The 25,992-nt window shown below is 38.8% G+C and overlaps 1 protein-coding gene across 3 annotated transcripts in view; it reads right to left on the bottom strand.

The window, feature by feature from the left end:
- The window catches only part of Zeb1 (zinc finger E-box binding homeobox 1), a 173,051-nt gene that overhangs the window by 32,506 nt on the left and 114,553 nt on the right, over positions 1–25,992 (bottom strand). For all 3 annotated transcript variants that reach the window (XM_036186756.1, XM_036186758.1, XM_036186757.1), the window contains exon 2: positions 20,081–20,281. In XM_036186756.1, coding sequence (XP_036042649.1) covers positions 20,081–20,281 — 201 coding nt within the window. The remainder of the gene's footprint in view (positions 1–20,080; positions 20,282–25,992) is intronic.

The raw sequence follows: 25,992 nt of genomic DNA, 5'->3' as shown, positions 1-25,992 counted from the left end.
CAGAGGCTGGGATTATCAGTTAAACATTTGAAGGCACTGAATATGAAAGTGCTTTAAGAAATTAGGGCAAATACTTTTGTAGGCAATAGACAAAAGTTCAGTGCACTGGAGATCTGAAATAAGAACCATGGTTTGAAAGGCTAAATGGAAGTCTTAGATCTGTGTGGGGCCTGGAACAGGAGAAGGCTCTTCTCCAGGTCCAGGCAGCTGTGCAGGTTGCTCTACCACTTAAACCATAAGATCCAGAAGACCTGATGATACTTAAGGTGTCAGTGGAAGTTGGGGATGCTGTTTGGAGCCTTTGGCAGGTGAATCACAGAAGATACCTTTGGAATTTTGGAGCAAGGCTCTACCATCATCTACAGACAAATATTCTTTGAAAGACAGCTCTTGGTTTGCTATTGGGCCCTAGTGGAAACTGAGTTTGACAATAGGCTACCAAGCTATCATGCAACCTGAACTGCCCATCATAGAGTTGAGTGTTGATTTAACCCACCAAGTCATAAAGTAGGACATACACAGCAGCAATCTATTATCAAACGGAAGTGGTATATGTGCAATCGGGTCCAAATAGATCCTGAAGGCACAAGCGAGTTACATGAAGCTATGGTTTCTGCTCCTGTTACAGTGCCATCTTCTGTCAACCATGCACCTCATGGGGTGTTCCTTATGATCAATTGACTGAGGAGAGAAGAGTAGGGCCTGGTTTATTGATGGCTCTGAACATTATGCAGGCATCACCCAGAAGTGGACAGCTGCAGCATTATAACCCATTTCTGGGACAACCCCGAAAGAAGCTCACGAAAGGAAATCTTCACAGAGCTTTGGAAAGTACACATGGTCAGACATTTTGTTTGGAAGGAGAAATGGCCAGATGTGTGATTGTTCATTGATTCATGGGCTGTAGCCAAATGGATTGGCTTGAGGGTCAGGGACTTGGAAAGAGAATAATTGGAAAATTGGTGAGAAAGACATCTGGGGAAGAAATACATTGATAGATCCCTCCAAATGGGTGAAGAATGTGAAGATATTTGTGTTTCATATAACTGCTCATCAAAAGGTGACTTCAGCTGAGGAGGAGTTCAGTAATCAAGTAGACAGGATGACCAATTTGTGGACAGTCAGCCTCTCTCCCCAGCCATTCCTGTCATTGCCCAATGAGCCCATAAATGAAGTGGCCATGGTGGCAGAGATGGGGGTTATGCATGGGCTTAACAACATGGACTTCTACTTACTAAGGTTAATCTGGCTATAGGTGCTACTGAGTACCAAATATATCAATAACAGAGACCGGCACTGAGCCCCATATATGGCACCATTCCCTGGGGTGACCAGAGAGTGACCTGGTGGCAGTTTAACTACATTGAACCATGTCCTCCATGAAAAGAACAATGCTTTGTCTTTACTTGGGTAGATATTAATTTTGGTTATGGATTTGCCTTTCCTGCACATAATGCTTCTGCCAAAACCACCATCCATGGACTTACAAAATGCTTGACCCACCAACATGGCATTCCACACATTATTTTTTCTGACCAAGGGATTCACTTCATAGCCAGAGAAGTGCGACAGTGGGCCCATGATCATGGAATCCACTGGTTTACCATGTTCCTCATCCTGAAGCAGCTGGCCTGATAAAAAAAAGATGGAATTGTCTACTGAAGATAGTTATGGTGCCAATTAGGTGGCAGCAGCATGGAGGGCTGGGGCAGGGTTCTCCAAGAAGTCAGTATAACCTTTGAATCAGTGGTCGGTATACGGGACAGTCAGTCTCTCCCAAAGCCAGGATCCATGGGTCCAGCAATCAAGGAGTGGAAAAGGAAAAGCTCCACTTACTATTACCTGTAGTAACCCACTAGGAAAATTGTTGTGTCCTATCCTGTGACCTTTAAGTTCTGCTGGCCGAGAAGTTTTGATTCTAGAGGGAGAGTGCTCCTGCCAAGAGCCACAACAAACATCCCACTGAACAGAAAGATCAGACGTCCTCCTGGCCACTTTGGCCTTCTGATGCCCTTAAGCCAACAGGCTACGAAAGGAGTAACAATGTTAATAGGAGTGATTGATCCAGATTACCAGGGGAAATTGGATTGCTTCTCCACAATGGAGGTAAGAAAGATTATGTCTGAAGTATAGGAGATACCTTAGGGTACCTCTTGGTGCTACCATGTCCTGTGATTAAAGTCAACGGGAAACTCCAACAGCCTAATCCAGGCATGATGACAGAGGGCACAGACACTTCAGGAATGAAGGTATGGGTCACTATTCCAGGAAAAGAGCCAAGACCTGAGGATGTGATGGCAGAGGGTGGAGGAGATTCAGAGTGGGAAGTAGAGGAAGGTAGTCATAAATACCAGCTATGGCCATGTGACCAGTTGCAGAAAAGAGGATTATAATTGACATAAGTGTTTCTGTCATATTTTATTAAGAATGTGTACAGATACTTGCATTTTCTTCTCTTAATTTCTTTATCATGTGATATAACGTCAATGAAGAGAATATCAATGGTTATCATATTCAAGTTTGAGATACTATAAGAATATCCCTTAAGGAATATTACCACCTATTATAAATTTATAAATGCATTTGTAATTATATGAGGGATAGTTATATCATGTCAGGTATAATTATGACCAGGCTAAATATACAATGTATTTTAGAGTGTATGTGGGATAGTTATATCATGTTTAGGCATTATTATGATCTAGTTATTGTTTTCATTTGAAAATTAATCATGTGATGGGATACTCTTGGTTGTCAACTTGACTACATCTGGAATTAAGAAATGAAGGATTTTTGCTTAATTTTAAGTAGAAAGATCCACTTCTAATTCATATCTTTGAGATAAGAAGACAAGCCTTTTATCTAGATCTTTTGAGCTGGGAAAAGACATACCTTTAATCCAGATCTAATATGGGCCATGCCTTCTTCTGGAAGCCTATATAAGAATACAAAAGAAGGAAGCTTTTGCTCTTTGCCTGTTTGCCCTTACCTTGCTAGCAAGTTCATTCCTTTATTTGCATTAGAGCCTACTTCTTTGGTATTCCATTATTTACTGAAGACCAATATCCAGCCTTGTGAACTGAGCAATTACAGGTTCTTGGGCTTTCTGTTTGAAGCTAGCCATTGTTGGATTAGCTGGACCATAGCTTATAAGTCATTCTAATAAATCTCCTTTCTGTATATATAGACAGACTCATTTTATAAATTCTGTTACTCTAGAGAACACAAACTCAAGAACCAAAAAGAAACTTTAGAACTAAAGTCATAGTGACAGAAATGAAAGCAAAGCAAAACAGTTACTAGCTAAATGGATATAAAAGAGCAAAGATTAGTGAACTTTACAGTAAAACAATGAAAAATTATTCAATCTGAACAACAAAAAAGGATTAACAGATAAAGGAAAAAAAGTTCCAGAAATTAAGTAAAAGACAAAAGCCAATAGGTACAAGAAATTCACTGAGCTTTAGAGATAAACTGAGAATAATCTGTGGCCAAGTCCATCACTCAAGTATAAAAATTCAAGTTTAATAATATTCCTACAAAGAGACAGAGAAAATGACATGTAACTATCGAAGGACAATGTCTTAAAAGACTAAACATTTATCATCAGAAGTAACATATTCAATAAGAAAATAGAACATTTTTGAAATGTTGAACGAAAAAGAAATCTCAGACAAGTCAAAATTCTATACCCAGTCAAAATATCCTTCGAGAATTTCCCTTCAGGAATAGGTTCTATTCCTGAATAGAATAGGAAGAATAAATAGAAGAGGGTCACATGGGGGGGTGGTGACATTGTCAGAACACTTGCAATTGTAGGAATAAATGCTGGACCTGGTGGAGTATACCTGTAATCTTAGGGCTTGGAAGGTGAGAACCAGAAGTCAGTAGGTTCAAGATCATCTGCTTTGGCTACATTGCCAGTCTGAAGAGGCTAGCCTGAGCTACATTAGGAATAGGGACTAGAAAGATAACACAATCAGTATGGATCCTTAGGGCCCATGTAAAGGGGCCAGGTACTGTGGTACATAAATGTCTGTAACCCCAGCACTAGAGGGAGCAGGAGCAGAGATGGGGGATCCCTGGAACTTCCTGTGTAGGTTGTCAGCAAATTGCTGAGCTCCAGATTCCAGGAGACTCTCAAAGGATGGAATGTGATAGAAGACAGCAGAACCTCTCCATGTACATGGATCCTCCTTACATAAACATGCATACATCACACTCACTGACACATATCCATGACATCAGGAAGAATATACCCAAAACAACAGAAACATGGTGGCAAGATTTCTATATTCTTTTTGAAGTGGTAAAAACACTAAATAGAATCTAAGCAAGTTGTAAAGTATTAGGTTTGTTTATTTTGACTGGGTTAGCCAGAAACTCAAAAATGCCTCTATTCTAACTTATAAAGCTAATATTAAAATTTATATAGATTCAATCAAAACTAAAAGTACAATATTGAATATACTCAGATAATCAAAAAGAAGGCATGAAAAGTAGAACACAGAAGTGGAAAAATAAAAACAGAAAAAAAAAACCCCACAAATAACAAAATGGCAAAAACCTAACCAAACATCAAAAACTGCATTATAATAGATGGTCTAAACAGCAATTAAAGAACAGACCTTATTAGACTAGAAATCAACCAACCAAACACACAAACCTAAGTTCCACTTTACTTGCTAGCTACAAGACTTTATTTTAAATATAATGATAAAGGCAGTTAAGAAAGTTAAAATGATGGAAAATCATATTATACAAGCATCAATCAAGAAAGCTGGAGTGATTATACTAACAGACAAAAGTAGTGTGTGGAGCTAAGGACATTACCAGGGAAACAGAGATACTACACAATGACACTCAATCCAGCTGAGTATGTACCAACACTGAGTGCACATGCACATAAGATAGGACAGGAAGTCCAATGGACAGAGCAGAAACAAGCCCATAGCACCAGAAGGAACTCCTCTCCCACTAACAACTGACAACTCTGCAGAGAAAAATCCCGCAAGGATGGAGAACTAGGCCACCGTGATGGTGATGTGACAATTAGATTCAACTGGCATTTATAGAATTTCCACTCATCCATAACAGAAGTCACATTCCTACCAAGTGCACACAGAACATTCATGAAGATACACACACACACTTGCACACACATGAACACACGCATACAAAGATGCTCAGGGTACAAAACAGTAAGTTTGAAGACTGAAGTCCTGTTAAACACCTCCAAGATTACAATGAATTAAACTAGATATGAGCATCAGAAAGTTGCTATGAAAATCTGCACATGGAGATAAACACACTTTTAAAGAATCCAAGTCAAAAATAAAAATTTTAAAATGTCAAAAATTTTGGAATGACCTTAAATGTCCCTGAAAGAGACAATTATAGCATTAAATGCTAATGTTATTAAAAAAAAAAAGCTCCAAGATATCAGGCTTCCGTGTTACAAAAATAGAAAAGAAGATAAGGCAGGAATAGGCAAAAGGAAACACTGAAGACCATAATAAATACAATTAAAATATGAATGTGTAGGTCACTGAAACAAAAGTGGCTCTGGATAACACAGTGGAGCACCACGGCTGGGGTCATGTGTGGGATGTGTGGGTGCTACAACAATTATGGAACAGGTACACACACATGAAAACTCCTAAAATGGGACTGAAACCAGAAACCATTAAAACACCCTAATGAAATGGGTCACATGAAAATTCCTATAATTATTTTAAAGATTAACTTTAGCACCCTTTTAGCAAGACCCTGGGCACCTCAAAGCAATTAAATTTTAGAATATTCCCCCAAACAAAACTCCATGCCAAGATTATCCTACTAGCCAAGTTTATCAGACATTTAAAGAACAAATACATCAAATTTAACTTTTTTTCTGTAGGAAAACAAGAGTTAAAAAAATCCACTTAAACACTTTCCAACTCATTCTAGGATCCCAGTGTTCCTCTGATACCCAAACCATGCAACTGCCCCCCCCCCCCCCCCCCAACAAAAACAAAAACAAAAACAAAAAAACTACAGGCCATTATCCATACTAAACACAGACACAGAAAGATTCTACAAAATATTGCCAGTCATTTCAGTAACATACAAAATGACTGAGTTGGGCTTTCCAGGGAATCAGGGTTGGCTTAATATTTGAGCACTCATTAAAATATAATCTACCACATCAATGGGCTAAATACATAAAACCTCATAATTTCAACTAACAAGCCAATGAAAAAGGTTTCACTACTTAGGATGTAATCTCTCAGCAAAGCATGAATTTTAACAGTCAAGACAACTTTGGAAAGCAAGCACAAGAATATGGTACTCAATTTGAGAAGATCCTTTAAACTAGAGCAGTCAGGCTTATGCAGTGCTGACAAAGGGCACGGTCAACAGAATAGAACGGAGTGCAGCAACAGGTCCACCTGAATAAAAATGATGAATCGCTGATAAAGCCAGTCCAAAACAGAAAGTTAGTTTTCTCAACAACTAGACCTCTGTATCAAATAAAGAATTACCTGCAACTTCACATCTTAAAAAATCTTAAATGAGCTCTTAGCTACAACATCCAAAGCATTATCTAAAAGGAAAATCTAGTAATTTGGATTTAACAGTTAAACATTTTGTCCTGGGAAAGACTAGGCTAAGAGAATGAAAAGACAAGATGAGGACTGGGAAAAACATTTAAAATGATTCTTAGGTTAACATTTAGAAAACCTCAAATTTCTAGCTATAGGTTCTATATCTATTTTTATAAATGGAAATATGCAATTGTAGTGTCTAAACTATTTTGCTATCTTAGTTTCTTGACACCAACTGATCATTATATTCAGTAGTAGATTTTACTTAATTAATAAACTAAAAAGAAATCAAACTGGTGTTGTGTCATGTATGTGATCTCAGCACTCTGAAAGACTGAGGCAGGAGAACTGCTTCAAGTTTGAGACCAGCCTGGCAATATGTTCAGTTCAGGGCAAATGTGCATTGCCTAGAAAGACTCTGTCTCAAATCCATGAAACAACAAACACATAGCAAATGAAACTGAACCCACAACACTTGTGGGTACTTTTAGGAAATGAGAGGGCCAGAGATAAGAGCAAAAAAGGTCAGAAAGCAGAAACACCACGTGTCTGCAAGACTAGCAATATATACCAACATACATATTACCAATTTTTACTTCTAGATATGGAAAATGGAAAATAGCAGAAGTCTCAAATCATCTGAGTAGATCAGTTATCTTATTTAACATCCTAGTTCTACTGGATCCATGAGTCACTTTGGGGGAGAGTTGTGAGTTCTTATCTTTGTGTTAATTAAAAAAACAAACTAAGGTATCAATCACCTCATATGATTGTCTGAAGATGGAATGAGAACATTTATAAGTATTCAGCCCAATGCCTAGCATACAGCCAGTTCTCAGTAAGTGATAGCTGCTGCAGTGGATCTTAGGAAGACACTATAATTGTTTAGAGGTAACTACATGGAGGATTTGGAGATCATAGTCTGAAGCCTTGTGACCTTAAACTAATTCATTCAATTCTAAGAGCAGGGTCAAGTGGTTTGACAGTCACAGAAATGACTTAATTAACTAAGCCATCTATTCACCTGCTCATTATTGGAGAGCTGACCATGAACCAGAAGTTGTGCTAGGTGCTAGAACATGACATTGCAAAGACTTTATCATTAACCTCAAAGGGCAACTTAAAGGAGAGATTGTGTTAAGTGAGAGAGACAGTTATTGTTATAAGTGCTGCAACAGGGTGTCACTGGATTACAAGATATAACTTAATTGCATTTTTACTCCTATTTAAGTTGTCCCAAAGGGACTGATTAAACAAACAGTGGCATCCAATACAACAGTGATGGTGAGTAAAATCAGCTAAGTTACATTTCCAGACATGTTCCTTCCTGTGAGCTAAGACTTATAATAAATAGCCTGCCTATACACAAGCAAGCTACTTTTTTTTTTTTTTTAACCAAAGAATAGATAGATACCAGAAGCCCTGAATCACATGAATGTCCTATGGCAGTGCAGAGGTTAATGGCATAACCTCCAAATTCAGATCAGCAGGCTTCAAGTCTCTGCTCACACAGCAGAGAACTAGAAAAGTGCCCACTTTTGTTTCCTTTCCCTCATCTACAAAGCAGGGATGTTACCCGCTTCACTGCCGAGAGTCAAACAGTTTAGAACATGGGCACACAGAACACATACATACAAAATACACAGTAACTGCACTTATATTGTGATGAAATTTTTACAGTATGTGTGTAGTCTATACAAATGCCTTCTCAAAGATGTTGATTCTCCAACTCCACAAAAATCTTAAGTGACAAAATAGATTAAGGTTATAGAGCATGAGACAGGGAGATTTTCCTGGATTATGTGGGCTCCTAACAGTGGAAGAGGGGGCAGAAGAGTACAAGATGAAATGGAGAAGTACGAGTCTAATGGACTTGACTTGTTCTGCTGGCTCTCAAGATTCAGAAAAGGGCTGGGGTTGTTAATTGACAAGTTAACAGAATCCAGGATCACCTGGGAGATAAGCCTCTGGGCATGCCCATGAGGATTATCTCAATTTCTTTAATTGAAGTGGGAAGAGCTGTCCACTGTGGGTGATACCAGTCCCTGGCTGGGATCCTGGACTATATATCTGGAGAAAGCAATCTGAACAGAGTACGTTTTCATCCTTCCCTGTTCCTGACTATGAGTATGATGTGGCCAGTGGCTTCAAGCTCCTGTCATCTCAATTTCCCAGCCTTGCTGAGGTGTACCTTGAACTCTGAGCCAGAATAAACCTTTTCTCTTTTAAGTTGCTTTTGTCAGAGTGTTTTTTTTTTTTTTTTTTTTTTTTTTTTTTAACAGCAACAGGAAAAGAAACTATGACATGGGTCATAAGCCAAGAAATGTAAGTACCCTCTGGAGGCCAGAAATGGGCCTGAGCCAATAAGGAAATAACGTCCTTTAACAACCAAAAGGATGGTGTTTGCGAAAATCCGAGGAGGGAGATTGTAACGGTTGTAAGAAAACTAACGTGTACAGTGTAAACCATCAAATTGTGTTAATTTGTCATGACAGCATAGAAAACACCAGCTGATGAAATACTGTTAAAGCAGGGAGAGGAATGAGAATAGCAGCTATTTTCTGTTAGCCACAGGGAAGATTTGGTCTTGTTTACATTTTGCTGCTTTAGTTTTTCCAGATACTGAATCTGAAACCCAGTAATTACTGGTTCTTAGCCTTGCTTGAGGCCATGAAAAATACAGAGTGGAATTTGACATGGTAACTGCTCTTAAGTTATTTTTTTATGGATTGGTAGTGATGGCATGATCCAACTACCTACCCTTTGTTAGCTCTCTGTATGAATGGCGTATTTAATATGTATATATTTTCTGTTGTATTTAGTAGAAAAAGAAGATAGAATAGTTTGGAACCACACAGACTTGGTTTTATTCTTGGTCTTCCATTTAGTTAATTAGTTAATATCTATCATGCAGACCTGTTGTAAGAATAAAAAGAATCATGTACAGAGGAAAGTGATTAAGGATCCACCTGTTCCTGAACACTCATTATTTTTCATAGTGAATGTGTCTGCATTGTAACTGAATGTCTGTAGCTGACAGCCTCCCCAGTCCTTCAATGTTTCAGGTAAATGACATGTTTCTTAAAATCCAACCAGACTTGGTTAAAAAAAAATCCCAAAGAAAGTAAGAAAAGCTTGATTTTATATTGCCCCCAATTTCAAGTCTTTTGAGACTACCCTGAATGTGGGGCCAATGAGGAAGGGACAAGGGCCACAGGTCTGAGAATGATTGTTCCTCTACATTATATAATATAGATTACATAAGCTCAATTGTTAGTTTTCAACATTTTCCTTCTGTTCTAGTAAATGTTTATTTAAAAAGTTGAAAACTCAACTTTTCTTAGAGAAACAGAACCCAATAAAAACATTTATTTTGATCAGGATGCTTACAGGCCTTTAATTGGAAACTTTTTAGACTTATAGAAAAGCTGTAATATAGTTTTGTCTACTCTTTAATTGGCTCCCCTCATCAAAGCATGCATTAACAAGTACTCTAGAAAATATGACATTAGCATATAGAGAACTTTACTGAGCAACTGGCTTTCTCAAGCTCCCATGGCAAACCTGCATCCCCTTTACCTTCTGAACAAAGCACACTGATAAAACACCACAGTGTGTTCACATCCTGTCCTCTTGAAGTCACAGGGAGCTGCGACCCCACCGTAAGGAAGGGACACTTGGCCAGCAGAGCAGGCAGCTTTGGTCAGGAAGAGAACCTGCCAGCAACAGTGCTGCCAGTAACCTCTGCCCAGCAGGATGGATGAAGCTCTCTGAAGAAATCGCCTTTTGTGCTGACTCAAATTCTGTTGATGTTTCAGAACTATGGTGATTAGATCAACCATATCCAAACTGACAGACTCACATTTCGAAATTCAGTCCTAAGAATTGTTTTGATATGATGTTTTGAATCATGTCAAGGATAGAAATTGTATGCAACTAAAGTCTCATTACCTAAACTGTATTAATAACCACCTGAATGAATGACAAGATGTGATTAGTTTTGTATTTAGAATTAGGAAGGGTTGGTAGGATTCTGAATCTGTGCTATGGCAAGAAGTCTTGCTTGCCCCAGATCATCTGGCAGTGCTCACATCTGCCCTGGATCAGTGGGTAGTACACATACCTGCTCTGAGCCTTTTACACACTGAACCCGACTTCTTGTAATGGCAAAGCAGGTGTGGTAACGTACTGGCACTGCCCTGGGCTAGGCTTTCAGTGGCTGGCACTGATACTGATGGTTCATGTGGGCACACTATCAAAGGGACTCATAATTCTATTTTAGATTTGTTCTTTAAGCTTTCAGTTGGGCAATGTTGTCGTAAGCATGGTGGAATATACATAAATCTTTAATTTTTAAAATTAAGTGAGGTAAAGCCTAGTGTTCTCACTTTACATAGGTTAGAAATGGAGCTTATGTATGATAATTACATGTGTTAACTAGAGAATTTTGTTTCTAGAAGTTCTAAGTAATTTTCAGTGCTTGAGAATATTATCAACAACATATTGTATGACAGCAGTGGATCAATAGTTATGCAGGAGGAATGTGCAACTCTGTATCCCTTGACTTGAGTATTAAATTGACTGTAGGATCATGATGAGTATCTATTTTTTCGGTAGCTTACATACAATGTAAATATAAGATTCTTGATCATCTCTAGGCTGTTTTTGCTAATTTCATGTATCCATATTTGTGTTATGTTTGTTCAGTCTTCTTAGAAAACTGGATGAACTGCAGGAAGAGGACACGTGACTGCACGTCCCTGTCCACACCTTTCCTTTTCCTGCCTCCTTCACCTTCTTCATCAGCCCTGTGTTAGTCAGAGTTCTCATATGGGGATTTAGTAGAGTGACTTATAGGCTGTGGCCCAGCTAGTCCAACCATGGCTGTCTACTAACCAAGTCCTAGAATCCAGCAGTTCAGTCCATGAGGCTGGATGTCTCAGCTGGTCTTCAGTATATGCCAGAATCCCAAAGAAGTAAGCTTTAATGCCAGTGAAGCAATGAACTTGCCATTGAGAATAAGGGCAAGCAGGCAAAGAGCAAAAGCTTCCTTCTTCCATGTCCTTTATATTGGCTGTTACCAGAAGGTGTGGCCCAGATTAGAGGTGGGATCTTCCCACCTCAAAAGATCTGGATTAAAAGTGGGTCTTCCCAGCACACCTGTAATCCCAGCATGCGGGAGGCAGAAGCAGGTGGATCTCTGTGAGTTCGAGGCCAGCCTGGTCTACAGAGCTAGTCCAGGATAGGTTCCAAAGCTACAGAGAAACCCTGTCTCGAAAAAAAAAAAAAAAAAAAAAAAAAAAAAAGAAGTGGGTCTTCCCACTTAAAATTATTTAATTAAATAATCTCTAATTAGTTCCAGATGTAGTCAAGTGACAACCAAGAATGGCCATCACAATCCCCTTCTGTTCAGGCAGCTCTGTGTTTCATGTAAGGGAGGTTCCTTTATCTGAAAATGCCTGTAGTTTCTCTGGACCTAGGGACCTAGGCTGACACGTTCAGAATTTCAGCAGTGAACCACACACTGCTGGCTTCCAGAGGGATTTCTAAGAAGTGACTGTCACTCAACTGGGTTCCCCACAACTAGTCTTTAGCATTTGTCTCTGTCACTTTGCCCATCCTTAGTGTTCACAGGTTTGACTTTGATGTTTTCTGGCATGTGCTTCTCCAGGCTTACTCTATTCAGGGCACAGTTTTATGTCTTTTGCCAAATATTAGAACATGTCAGCCATTTCTTTGAACATTTTTTTCCAGCCTCACCCTCTCTCTCCTCTTTTGCTGAAGAGCTGATGTCATAAACATTAACTCCAAAAGCACACAGAGGCACCCTTCTTTCTTCCTACTTGTCTAGACAGCTAAACTGTGTCCCATTTGCACGTTCATCTACCATTTCCTCTTCCTTCTGCTACTGACTCCTGCTATTTTTCCTGTTGTTGTTACTATATTTTTCAGCTATAACTTCATTTAGTGCTTCTATTTCTCCTGCTGTGGCTGGGTGGGGTTTCTGTTTTTGGTTCCAAGCCATGTTCATAATTGTTGATTTTCACTCTGCTGGCTTACATTCCTGGTCTAATACCAATGCCACTGAAGTTCTGGGTATCTGCTGCCTTTTCTACTCAAATTGAAATTTCCTCTTTCATGGTAACAAGTATTTTTGAAAGAAACATGGATGTCTTTAGTTATCACTTAAGAAAACAGACAGTAACTCTTATTTAAGTAACCAGCAGAGAGGCAGAGGGAAGGCATTCCAGGGCATTCTTTCAGCACCTGTTCCCTGATGGGAAGAAGGGTTTCTTGGAGGAGGCTACTCTTTACTGCAGAGCTGGATGATGTCAGGCTTTTCCTCACTAGCTCCCAGCCACATCACCCAGGATGAGAAAGGCTTCATTCCTGTCTCCAAGAGGCTTCTGCTGAGAACCTGTTTGAGTGAATGTTTTTGTAATCTCGACTCTCCAGGAGGTTCTCTGCCCTACTCAGCAAGATGACGGGATGCTTTATTGCCACTTGCTCTTATCTGCCACCACTGTGGTAGGGGTTGGGATGCTTCTCTTCAGTGAGAACAGAAGACAGAGCCTCCTACTGAGGAACCTGAAATTTCCTCTATGGTATTTGGCTACAGATGAACATTACTCTCTAAAAGTTTTCTGCCTCACAAGGCTGTTGCTTTCCTCAGTTTTGGCTAGAGAGAACGAGCTATTGTGTTATGTGTGTATCTACTGAGGTTTTGGACTTCCTCAGCATACAGTCTCATCTATGAGAGAGTGAACAGAAAACCCAGGGACTGAGGCCATATCATTATTTGTTTCTTGAGGTTTCTGGCTTCTTCTTTTCATCTTTTAGAGACTTTTAAAAAATGTTTGTTTTGTATAACACACACACACACACACAAACACTAGTACTTAGCAGGAGGAACAGAGAAAATTGTCTATTCCATTTTTCCCAAAGCAGAGATTTCTATAGATTTTTAATAGTTGATAAGGGATTAAATGATTATCTTACTTTACTAGTTTTTAGGTATTTTATTCATGAGTTAAGAAAAAAACATATTTTTAATTGGCTGTATTTGCTGTTCATGTTTTAGGAACGATCAACACTGAAGAGGGAACTTTCACATAGCTATAGATTAAAGTGGATTACAAAGGTGAGATAGAACGTCACATAATTAAAGATGAATATAGTAAGTTAAACAATGCAATGTCCAAACATTGTCAGGTAAAAATGACAAAGAACTGAAGCTCTCAAAATGAAAGGAAAAGCAAAGAAGGGGAAACCCATTTTTCTTGAGATCAGTGTCAGAATTTAAAAGGAAAATGTTGTAAGGTACTCACTGTAGACAACTCTTCAGCATGTAGTGTGTACTGGGCATCAGGGGCAGATACAGCTCTCAGTAAATTACAGTCCCTGCCTTTCAGAAGTTCTTTAGTAGAAAAAAGCGATCAATAATCCTATCACAAAGCAGCTGTGGATACTGGCAGGTGGTTCAGCATCCACTGTGTTCAGAAATTCAGGTTTAAGAGGAGGTGACAGAAAGGAAGAGGCGGTTCTGCAGGCAGAGGGGCTTGGACATGGGAAGGGTTAAAGGGGAAGGAATAAGGGGCAAGGGTGGTAACAAGGCCTGGTTTGGGAGGGGTGACTAGCATTTGCACTCAAATCCAAAGGCAACCAGGACCCGCAGGAATGAGTCTGATCCCCGCAGAAAGCACCAAGTTCAAGATCCAAAGACATCTAAACCCAGGGTACAAGTCTCCACACAAAACACTTGCTCTCCTGTTCTTGGTTTCAAACCATGTTCATAGTTGTTAAGGCATTTTTACCATACTAGCTTAAGTTCCTGGTCAGAAAGTCTACGGCCAGAGTCATTGTGGTGCTGGTGTCTTTGATCTCTGAGTGGTAATGATCTTTGAGGAAAAGTGAAAACGAAAAGATGGGCAAATGCCATCCACTGTGTAGTGCTGTGGGAGGTTCTGTATGCTGTGAGTACGTATTTCTCTGATTGGTTGATAAATAAAATGCTGATTGGCCAGTAGCCAGCCAGGAAGTATGAGTGGTATAAGTAGACAAGGAGAATTCTGGGAAGAGGAAGGCTGAGTCAGGAGATGCCAGTCTACTGTCTAGGATGCAGCATGTAATGACACACAGGTTTAGCTACAGAACATGTGGCAACATACATATTAACAGAAATGGGCTGAGTTTAAGTGCAAGAGCTAGTCAGTAGTAAGCCTGAGCTAATGGCCAAGCAGTTCTAATTAATATAAGCCTCTGTGTGTTTACTTGGGTCTGAGTGGCTGTGGACCAGGTGGGACACAGGAAAACTTTCAGCTACAGTGTATTTCTACTTCTGACTTCCTGCTGTAAACTTCAAATAAAACCATTTAATTTCTAACCAGAAAATGTTTGAGATAAGTTGATAACTAATACAAGCAATTAAACAAAGAAAAAACATACCAAACTAAAATTAATAAAGCAAAACAAAAACAACCTCCCCCCACAAAAACCTAATCATCAGCAGCCATATCACTTTACTAACAAATAGAAAAATAATTACAAACTGGTCTCATATCCATTTTTTGTAACTTTACTACAGTATGAGTAGAAAACCATGTATCTCTAGTATAACTGGGTATTTAACATGGCTTTCTATTATTTTTGAAGAGACAGATGGATTACAAACTAGTTGAATGAATGTATTGAAGAGTGGTGTCAGGACTGGAACGGTAGCTCAGTGGTAGGGCATTTGCCTCACATGCATGATACTACAGGTTCAATCCCCAGCTCTGCTAAATAAAACACCACAACCCAGGCAACTCTGACTTGAAGGAGCTTAACAAAAAGCAGCTTATAGAGGAAAGCTTGAGCCATGCTCCATCTCTGTTCTTTGTCCCATTCAGCAAATATTCCAGAAGATATGATGAATGACAGAATCGGGAAAAAACAAAACACAAGAGCGGTTAAGATGGTTCAAAGGGTAAACACCGCATGAGCAAGACCTGAATTCAGACCCTCAGCATCCACATAAAAGCTGGATGCAGTGGCAGATCTGTAATCCTAGCACTGATGGGTTAGGAGAAGCAAAGATACGAGGATCCCCAGCTCACTGGTCAGCCAGCACAACCCACCAGCGAGCTCCAGCAAGTGAGACTATCTCAAAAGATAAGGTGGAAAGCAATAAAGGAAGATACCAGATACCTGTCTTCCACATACATGGTACACACCTGTGTGAGTGAGCACCTGCACAGTCATGTGCACACATACATGAACACACAAATGAAACTATGGAACTTTGATTCCAACAAAATTGAGTGTACTGAACATCTCATCCTTCAGTTTCCTTCAAATTTCAATAAATAATGGAGATAGGATCATCTTAAGCTTTCTTCTCTTGCTCCAGATCACATCTTATAAAACTTCCTCTGAAAACACAATCAGTTCTATACCTTCTCACCTTCTCCAGCCATCATCCTGACTTAAGCTGTGGCTCTCCATCTGCATTTATGCTGCTGCCTTGCTCCCTGTTGTCAGGTTGGAGACACAGAACTACAGCACACCACGCCACTACTCTATCTGGATTCTCCTCGCACCTCCCTCTGCAAATGAAAACCAAAGTGCTTCTAGTACTTTTAAGATCTTTAGATGTTATGGAATTTCATTACCACTCTGGCTTCATTGCCTTTAATCTCTTTTTGCTTCTTAGCCTCTGGCTGTTCCTATCACAACAGCTGGAAGATTACAGTGATGTCCTGCAGCTATTGTGTATGGCTGATATGAAGTCAAAGAAGGACACTTCACTACTGTGTTATTTCCCAAACTCCACACCCCTGTCCAATTACAAGAAAAATCAGACAACCTCAAACTGAGGGGTGGTCTACAAGGTACCTGACCAGTTCTACTCAACACCATCAGTCATGGGACCCTGTTCTGCAGCAGAGACGATGAAGGGACACAGCAACTTCAGGAAGGTGGCACATGAGAAGGAGCCCTGGAGCATCAGTAAAATGGAAAGCAAGTCTAGAGGTAAGTTAAACCTATCTGTTCCATGAACGCAATGCTCTTCACTTATGTGGTATCCTCTAATACCCACCACTAAAACCTTATAATCTTCTCTTTTGGTCATGCACACCTAATTTTACTTTATAGCTCTTATTGATGTATTGAGATTAAATTCAGTTTATTACTTTGTTTTATAGTACTGGGGATTGAAATCTAGACAAGTCTTCTACCACTAAGCTATATCCCCAGCAGTTTATTATTTTGTATTAAAAAAAAAACTTGGCAAATTACTTTACTCACTATAATATCTACTTATCTGTAGATTCATTATTAAATGTATACCTGTATCATTTGTAAATGATAGCTTTTCCCATTCAAGTTCCTAAACTCTATCGACTGACTTTCTAGTCTTCTACAGTGGAGAATACCTCACCAAAAGGTGACACAGTAATAACAATGGATGTCCTTAGTTTGTTTCTGGTCACAGAGATGTGTTCTTGTTAGGCAAGGAAGTGCTCACTATTCCCAGGCTGTTTGCTTTTATGAGAGCCACTAAATTTTACTAAACACTTTTCTTTGTTGAGACAGTATTTGATTTTTCTGAAGTCTGTTACAGTGACAATTAAAAACTCCTTCACAGGTTATCCTGATATGGCATTCACATATGTACATGTACATATTTTTTCTCATTTTGAACGTCTGTAAAATTATTCACGTTTTTCATGTACATATATTGCATAGCTAATATTTAGTCTGGGATTTTGGTATCTGTGTTTGGACTATTTTATTAGGTTCTAGGTATGATAGTCCCTTTAAAGAGGTGGGTGATCATCTTTCTCATATTAGATTTTGAAGAACTTAGGCTTGAGACTGGAATGTTTATGTCCTTGGAGGTTTAATAGAACTTACTGATAACATACACTAATATAAGAATACCTTACTGTTATTTCTTTTGGTGTTCAGGTATATATATTTTAAACCACACATAGGCTTAGGTAAAGACACTTGCAATCAGGATACAGAACAGTTCTATCATTACCCTAAGTCCCAGGACTAGTCAACTATTATCAGACTCTCTCCCAGGTCCTAACAACCAAGGACTTATTTATTAAATGGTTTCTCTATTAGAAATGTCAAATGCAGCATTACAGAATGTAACCATGGTAACGGGCTTCTTTCACTCAGCACAATGCTCTTGATTTACAATTTGACTTTTGTTATATCATAATGTCCCAGGCCACACAACATTCTCCTCATCTTCCACCTGTGAAGGAAGGTGGGTTTCTGATATTTAATTGTAGGCGTCATCCTGAGTTTCTGTGGAAGGCTGCTATGTAGCTGGATAGGGTAGTTTACACAGCTGGCTGATTTCTACCTAAATGATGCAGCCACCATAGAGCACGCAGGGTTCACGGCCTTTGTGGTTATAATATTGCCATTTCTTCCTTCAGTTCCATTACTTACTTTAGACACATGTTAACTTATTTTCAAAAATTTTTGAATACTTACTTTAGTGAGTGTGCACTTATTTGCACATGTGCCACAGTTTGTGTGGAAATCAGAAGACACCTTCTGTAGTTGGTCTCTTTTTCCACCATGTGGGTCCTGTGGACTGAACTTATTTATAGTCAGGCCATCTTGCTGACCCTGCTAACATTTTTGTAAATACATTCTATCATTAAGTGGTGACTTTCTTTGTCTGTAGTAACAGTGTTTAATTTACATTCTATTATTCTGTCTGATCACCATTCTTATGGAGTATTTTTCCACTCTGTCTCTTGGAGCCTGTGTCTTCAAAGCTTAAGTGAATTGTTTGTAGTTGGAATAAAAAAATCAGTATAGTCACCCTGTAACTTCTGATTAGAGTTCAACCCACTCACACCTTTGATTTTTTTGTTTCATGTATCCTCTGTAAGTTTTTTTCCTATTTGAGTATCATATTTCTTACAGTGTGTGTTTGAGGAAATTTTTATCTTGTTTCTAGAGGATAGCTTTGCAGGGTATAGTATCTTGGTTTTCAGGTTTCTCTTTTGGCACCCGTGGACTATATTATCCCACTTTATCCTTGCCTTTAAAAAAAGTTTCTACTTAGAAATTTTACAGCCTTGTGAAGTTTCCCTTATTTGTAGTGAGTCATTTTTCTTTTGGTGCTTTTACATCCTCTCTGGGTTTGGCTTTCTTTTTTGATACCAGGTCCCCTTAGCTCTCTGCAGCAGGCCCAAGGCATTCTTCCCTCCTGTCTGGAGCTGCACCTGATGGCTGAGCTCTTTGTGTTTCTGCACACAGACGTCCTGTCTGTATCAATTCTGAAAAGTTCTTAGCTTTTACCACTTCAGGTACTATTGCTGCTTATCCTCTGCTCACTGCAGTTCACACATGCCTTACAGTTTGACGTCTGCTAACCTGTTTTACATGTGTCTGTTTGAATTTCACTTTGTGTGTAGTTTTCTTTACCTTATTTATTCTCTCTTTGATTCTCTTGACTTACTATTAAATTCATTTTGGGTTCTTACTACTTAATTCTTTTAATTTTTGGAAATTATTTTTAACATACTTCATTTACTAAATGTGTTTTTAGATAATTTTGCACACATATGCGATACATACACACCACTCATCCCCACTCTTTTAACACTTCTACCAACCCCCCTCTACCCACAAATCCCTCTTTCACATTCTAGTCTATGTCTATTTATTCTATTTTGTGGCCTCTGAGATCAACCAGGGCTATCTGATGCTCATGGGTTTGGAGCTAATCATTTATTAGATCTGTAGCTAGTTTCAAATTAATTTTTTCTTTAAACAAGATGGAGCACTTCATAATCAAGATAGTCTTGAGCTAACTTTTACTTCTTTTTCTTTCTCATGTTCCTATCTACTTACTAAATTATTGAGAGATATCTGGAGCACTAGGATGAAGGTGTGTGCTTAATGGCTGTGGCTGTTTGCAATATACTTTATACTTTAAACTCAAATATGGCTTAAGATGTTTTAGGATACCACTCACCAACGTGAATTGGGGCTCAAACCCATGCACAAGAGTGAACATGGGAACCATGTCTCAGGACAGTTCTCCATTTTCTAGTGCCTAGCCTCACCAACTTTATTTGCTAACTCTGGCAGGGCACAGACAGGGGATTTGTTTTCTGTTCATCATTTTACTAAAAACAGCCCCTCATAACATATCTTTGCTTGAGATTTTTGCATACTGAATTATTTTATTATATTAATATATCATTTATTATTAATTTGAGTATCCCAATATGAAATTAAAGGTAGCTATAAGTATTTTAACAATATGTTGAAAGCTTAGCCTGGTTAAAAAGTCTATTAAATTTCATAAAATACATAATTCTGATGTAAAATCTACTTTTAAAAATAAGTAGGACATCTAACCTTGGATAAACAAACAGTTTTACTGTTTATTAAACATTTACCCGACTGATCTTTTCATCAGTACATTTTACAGAGCAGAGAGAAGAGATTTTAGAAGGAGCCCCACTCACCGTCGCCCTGCCAGCAGTTCTCGGCGCCGCCGTCCCCGTCACTGCCTCCTGGTAACACTGTCTGCTCTGCTGGCAGCTCGTCCTCTGGCACGCCACCTTCACAGTCAGCCGCATCTGTGATGCTTTCTTCCTCCACAATATGGAGTTTGTCTTCATCGTCAGAATCCGAATTTGCTTCTACCACAGTATTATAATTTGTAACTGCAATACAAAGGAACAAATAATCAAAATTGGTGTAAAAATCTATTTTACCCCTCACAAAAATACAAATTAACTTAAAAATAGATTGTAATTCAGTGACATTTCCAAAACCATAATTAATAAGCAACTCACTTGATAACACATCCAGACACTAGATGGTCACAGTGACAAATAATATGATCTACACTTATTAAAAATTCATATAATGTACAAATGCTGTGCAAATATTAGCCACATTTATTCTTACAATTTTAAACAAGCATATGACACAGAGTTCTCCCAGTTAAAAGCCAGGGAAAGAAAAGTTAATATCTCTGCATACAGCCAGCAGGGCACGGAGCCAGGATCTGGAACCCAACAGTCTGAGTCCATATTATCCTCGGAAATCACATTACACACTATTCATCGGCACTGACCTTATTGTATACAATGCTCCTATATACAATTAGGCTTCAAATCTTTCTAGGGCCATCTTTCCTAATAAAAATCCATCCTTCATCTAAGTTACTCTATGAAAAGGACAGCCACATGCCTTGCATGTTAATCCCATAGTGACTTTGGAAAGTAAAGTATCAGCTAATTTAGTCAAATTTGTATGTAATAAAATTTCCAACTAATTTTAATGAATTTAATCAGAATTAGAAAGATAAACAATTGTTTTGAATAGTTTCCATAATTTGTAGAACTTGTGAGATATAGAAAATAAAATACTTTAAACAATCTAGCACAAAGGAGGTTTTCCTCTGGAGTACACAGTCACCACTCTGGTGGCACAGTTAGTGTCCAATGGGGAAAAGTCACTGGAAAACCTAGTTTCAACTATTTGCAGAAAGATGCTCATTTGTCACATTTGAGAGGGAAGGAGGAAAAGACGTTCAGTTCTGTCTAGATAATGAACAGTTACTGCCCATTATTCTTCCCCTTGACTTGCAGGCAGCTAGCTGTTCTTGAGAGAAAGCAACCACCCAAATGCTTAGATGACAGGCATCCATAACCCTCTCCCTAAAAAGCGCATACACACACTGTGGGTGTGTGCCCCCACACACCCATACCCAACCACCCAGATATATACACACCACTAACAACGTGAAGAAACATAATTGAAAATGTAGTTAAGGATGTAAAGGGGCGAGCAAATGACCCCAAGCCCCAGAACTGCTTTGGGAGCTGTAGGAAGGCCCAGTTTGTTCACAAAGTACCTGGTGTGCCACTGCACTTGAAGCAGAAATTGGTCACATTTGGGGTCCAAAGAAAACACTGTTTGGTGTTTTAACATGAATACATTTATCTAGGATTTCTAAGAGAAAATGGTTTCTCTCATTATAAAATGCATGTTCATCATAAAAAAATCAGAATGAAAACTCCTGAAGTAAGCAAAAGTAACCGTTTCCTCTCAACTTACATTATAAAGGAAAAACAGCCAAGTGCGTTGCTTCAATGCACTGGTCAGACATGATATTGAACATCATCACATTCCTTATCCTAATCAACATAACAAAAAACCTACATTGCTTGTGCCTGATATCTACCACAAAAGCAACAACAGCATCACCTTCTACTGTTTAGCCACCTTACAGTGCGTCATGGAGAACTGTCCCTGTCAATATATCTGAAACTCAATTTTTCCCTGGGGTTAGCCAGACAGCATTCCATTGTGCAGATACATTCTCACCTACCCCACCCAGTTTTTAATAAGATTTACTTTCTTTCTGGTGGTAAGCACAAACATCAAAATAACTTTTCTTTGCTGGTTGGTTTGGCTATGAATCGTCACCCAAAGGCTCATGTACGAATAAGCTAGACACTAGTGGCACTCTTTTGAAGGCTCTGGATATGGGTGGAGGGGGTGGGTCATTCCTGATGCCTCCTTGTTGTGCCCTTGGCTTCCTGCATGCCATGAAGTGAAGACCACTCTGTAGCATGCTGCTGCTGCTAGGTTTGCTTAGAGGCACGAAGCCAACCAGTGACTGAATATTCTGGAATATTGAGTCAGACATTTTTCCTCCTTTGAGTTGTTTCTGTCAGGAAGTTGGCCAAAATGACACAAAAGCAGGCAATACAATGGCCTTCTCTCAAACAGATTTATCAGACAGTTTGTGGGGTAGAATGGTTGGTTGGATTGGGGAGGAGGAGTGAATATTTGCTTGGTAGATAGTGTTCAATTGCCACTCTTCAAAGTGACTTTTAAACCTTTCCTGAGATATTACCTGAGAAAGTCTGTTCAATATATCAACAAGGAAAATGTTCCCTGTACTTTAGTAAAGATAGAAGCATGGGCAGCTTCTTTGTGACAAGCCAAAGCACACAGATGGGAAACAACTACATACTAAATACAACTCTAGCAGGCAGAGTGAAGAGTGTGGGGAATGAGGAAGATGATTCTCAAAACTGGCACATGTACACACAGAATGGGGACTTTGAAAATGATAAACCATGCTATTAACTTTCATCTGGACTTCCAAGGTTATCAGTAACCTTCTGAATCAAATGGTAAAGGCATCTGATAGCTAGGTAAACCAGCTAGCTTTGACTAAGGCTGAGCCAGTTTTCAATTCCAACAACCCCTGGCTACTCTGGAAAGCTGTGCTGACTGCAGAGTTCTCACTATGCTTGTGCACAGTGAGAGTATACACATGGACAACCGAGTTTCCTGCTACTTGTTGAAAGGAAATGTTGGTACATTTTGGGGATTCCAAATTGGCCCTTGGTTCATATGACCTTACCTTTTAATGAAGTAATACTACACTTCAGCATTATCATAATTAATTGTGTTAGTTGTAGGTAGGTGGTTTAGCCAACTCTAGATTATATATCTAATGTATAGTTGGGGTATTTTAGACTGAGAAGCATCCTCTGAATTTGGTTTTAGGGCCCAAGTGTATCACATTTTAAGTATTTGTTTGCATGCCTTGCATTTTCAGACTCCCTTTTAACCTACACTGCAGGGTACTCCAAAGGCCACTTATCATTTTCTAGGACTTTCCTGTTCCCCAGCATGATCTGCCACTGTGATATGAAAGATAAGCTAAACAGCCAAAACACAGGAACAACATGCATGTAAGACTGTAGTGCATATTTCAATATGTGACATGAAATGGGAAAACACCCAAACTTTATTGCTTAAGGTACAGAAAAGAACAGCAACTGTTCTCCAAGGTGGTTTTTTTTTTTTTTCTTTTTTCCTTTTCTGTCTTTTGTCTTAACCACCCAGGCAAGAGAAATCAATCATCCTGATCACTATTTAGACAACAGTCAAGATTCTCCGTTTTCTGGATCTGTCCTTTTAAAGCTTGAGACAGGGTTTCTCTGTGTAGCTCTGACTATCCTGGAGCTCACTCTGTAGACCAGGCTGGCCTCAAACTCACAGAGATCCATCTGTCTCTACCTCCTGAGTGTTGGGTGTGCCACCACTGCCCATAAAGCTTGTAGACTTCTACAGAGGATTTTCCTAAAGCATCACCAAAGCATGCAGAATAAGGCAGGCCCTGGTCAGTCTAGAGACAAATGGGAGAGCCCGGCACCTTAGTCTTCAGCCCGTTGTAACTCCTTTAATCTTTGATTAAAATAAGTAACATACAGTTGGTGAAAGAGGGTATTCTTTCATACTTTTACAACATAACACAATTATTTATAGCCTCATTTCATAAACTGTGTGTTAAATGTGTGTGAGGAGGTCTTAAGAGATTTGACAACAATAAAGGATTCTGAACCCAGAACAACCAGAAACTTATTTTACAATTAAATGCAGAATGAATTGAGGTGCCTGGGAAGTGCTCACCCATGCTGCATCACAACCCTCAGCATAGCACTGGTTCTAGATATATAATATGGCACATATTGCCCCTGAAACACCTCATTTCACCAATGCACATTTAAACTACACCATAATGTTTAAACTGTATCTACCAAGTTTCTTGCTTGTACAGAAACATAATTTCATTATTCCTCAGTATCAATTTAGTATTATGTCTGGCTTGGGCTATATTATTTGATTTTTAAAACTGCCATTTGAGTAGCTGATTTGAATTCATATGGTAAATGGTTTTTGGCCTAAGATTAGGCCAGAATATTCAAGTTTCCAAAAGAGTCATTAATGTACTTCTGCTATTTGGTATTATATATTTATGTGAAGTAGCATTCACAGAATCAACAATTATAAAAATCAAAATAATGATGAACCCTGAAAAGCAGTGAAGATGCTATACATCATCCAGTATGAAATTCTCAGCTGAGATTTAATTTTCATGTGAAAAGAAACAAGCATCTCAAGTTCATTAGTAAGTTTCTTTTGTCTTTAGTAAGAAAAATCATATGTATGGCAAAGAATTGTTTTAAAATGCATCCTTTATGATTTGTTTTCAGCAAATCCTTGATTTGTATACCTAATGTGGTAGTTTGAACAAGATGTCCTTCATAGGTTTAGGCACTGAACATTTGGTCCCCAGTTGGTGGTATTGCTTGGAAAGCTTATGGGGAGGTGCAGCCTTGCTGGAGGAAGTATTGTTGGGTACATTGGTTTGAGAGTTTAAAGCCTCATGCCACTTCCTGTTTGCTCTTTCTGCTTTGTGCTTGTAATAAGAGATGTGAGCTTTTAGCTTCCTGCTCCAGACACATGCTGCCATGCCTCCTCACCATTACGGTCTCTTATCTCTCTGGAACAGTAACTCCAAATAAAGTCTTCCTTTTATAAGTTGCCTTTGGTCATGGTGTTTTACCACAGAAACAGAAAAGTAACCAACATACCTACTTTCTATAGTTATATACCAGGCTTACATAAAAATATCCTGGGTAAAAAGGGTCATGAATGGAAACATTTCCAAAGTCTTGGTATATAGGATATAGTAATTCAATATAAATATACGGTATATATATATGATCAAGTCAGGGCTATTAGTATGTCCATAGCCTCACGTGCTATCACCTCCACGTGTCGTGAACCTTAAACTCTTCTCTAAGTCATTGGGAAGTATACTTATAACAGTATACTATAACGAGCAGAGCTGGCTGATTGTGCTACAGGGCAGTAGAGTTACTCTCTCTCCTCCAAGCATATATTGGTACCCTTAATCACCATAAAGAGAGGTATATTCTCAGTTACAGGTGATCATCCTGACTCCCAATTTAGTTAAAACAATGGATATTAAGAAAACAAGGATAATAGAAAAGATAGTTTTTAAAAAATATTTAAACATGGAACTGGAGAGAGATGGCTCAGTGGTTAAAAGCACTGGCTGTTCTTTCCCTCCTCCCCGAATCCTTAATGCAACCCCAAGAAGACAACATTGCATCTCTCTAGTCTACTTATTAGAACTGATGAGAAATTTGCACCAGGGTGTAGAGTTGGACTCAAACATCCTAGACTCTACTGTGTGTGGTACTTCCCCATGGAGACTGTTGCATTAGTGATGGACACTGTTACATACATTTGCTGTTTCTCTGTCCCAGGAATTCTCAGTTACACATTGAAAAACTTGCTGCTGGAAATATTTTCAAATGACAAAATAATTTCAACCATTGGATTTTTATAATGATATAATAGTATACTATTGGGTAATATCATCATTACAGTCAATAAATCTTTCAAATATGTCCTAAATTACTTAGCTTCTTGCACATCACATTGTATTAACTATGCCAATTAAAATTCTCTATGAACCCCTTTCCTTAAGTGATACAGTAATATATGATGATAATGAAGGTATCCAACCGAT

This window comes from Onychomys torridus, chromosome 5 (assembly GCF_903995425.1).
Source record: "Onychomys torridus chromosome 5, mOncTor1.1, whole genome shotgun sequence".
Classification (NCBI taxonomy): Eukaryota; Metazoa; Chordata; class Mammalia; order Rodentia; family Cricetidae; genus Onychomys; species Onychomys torridus.
The sequence above is the reverse complement of the archived record's forward strand: the minus strand, read 5'-3'. Positions and strand labels throughout refer to the sequence as shown.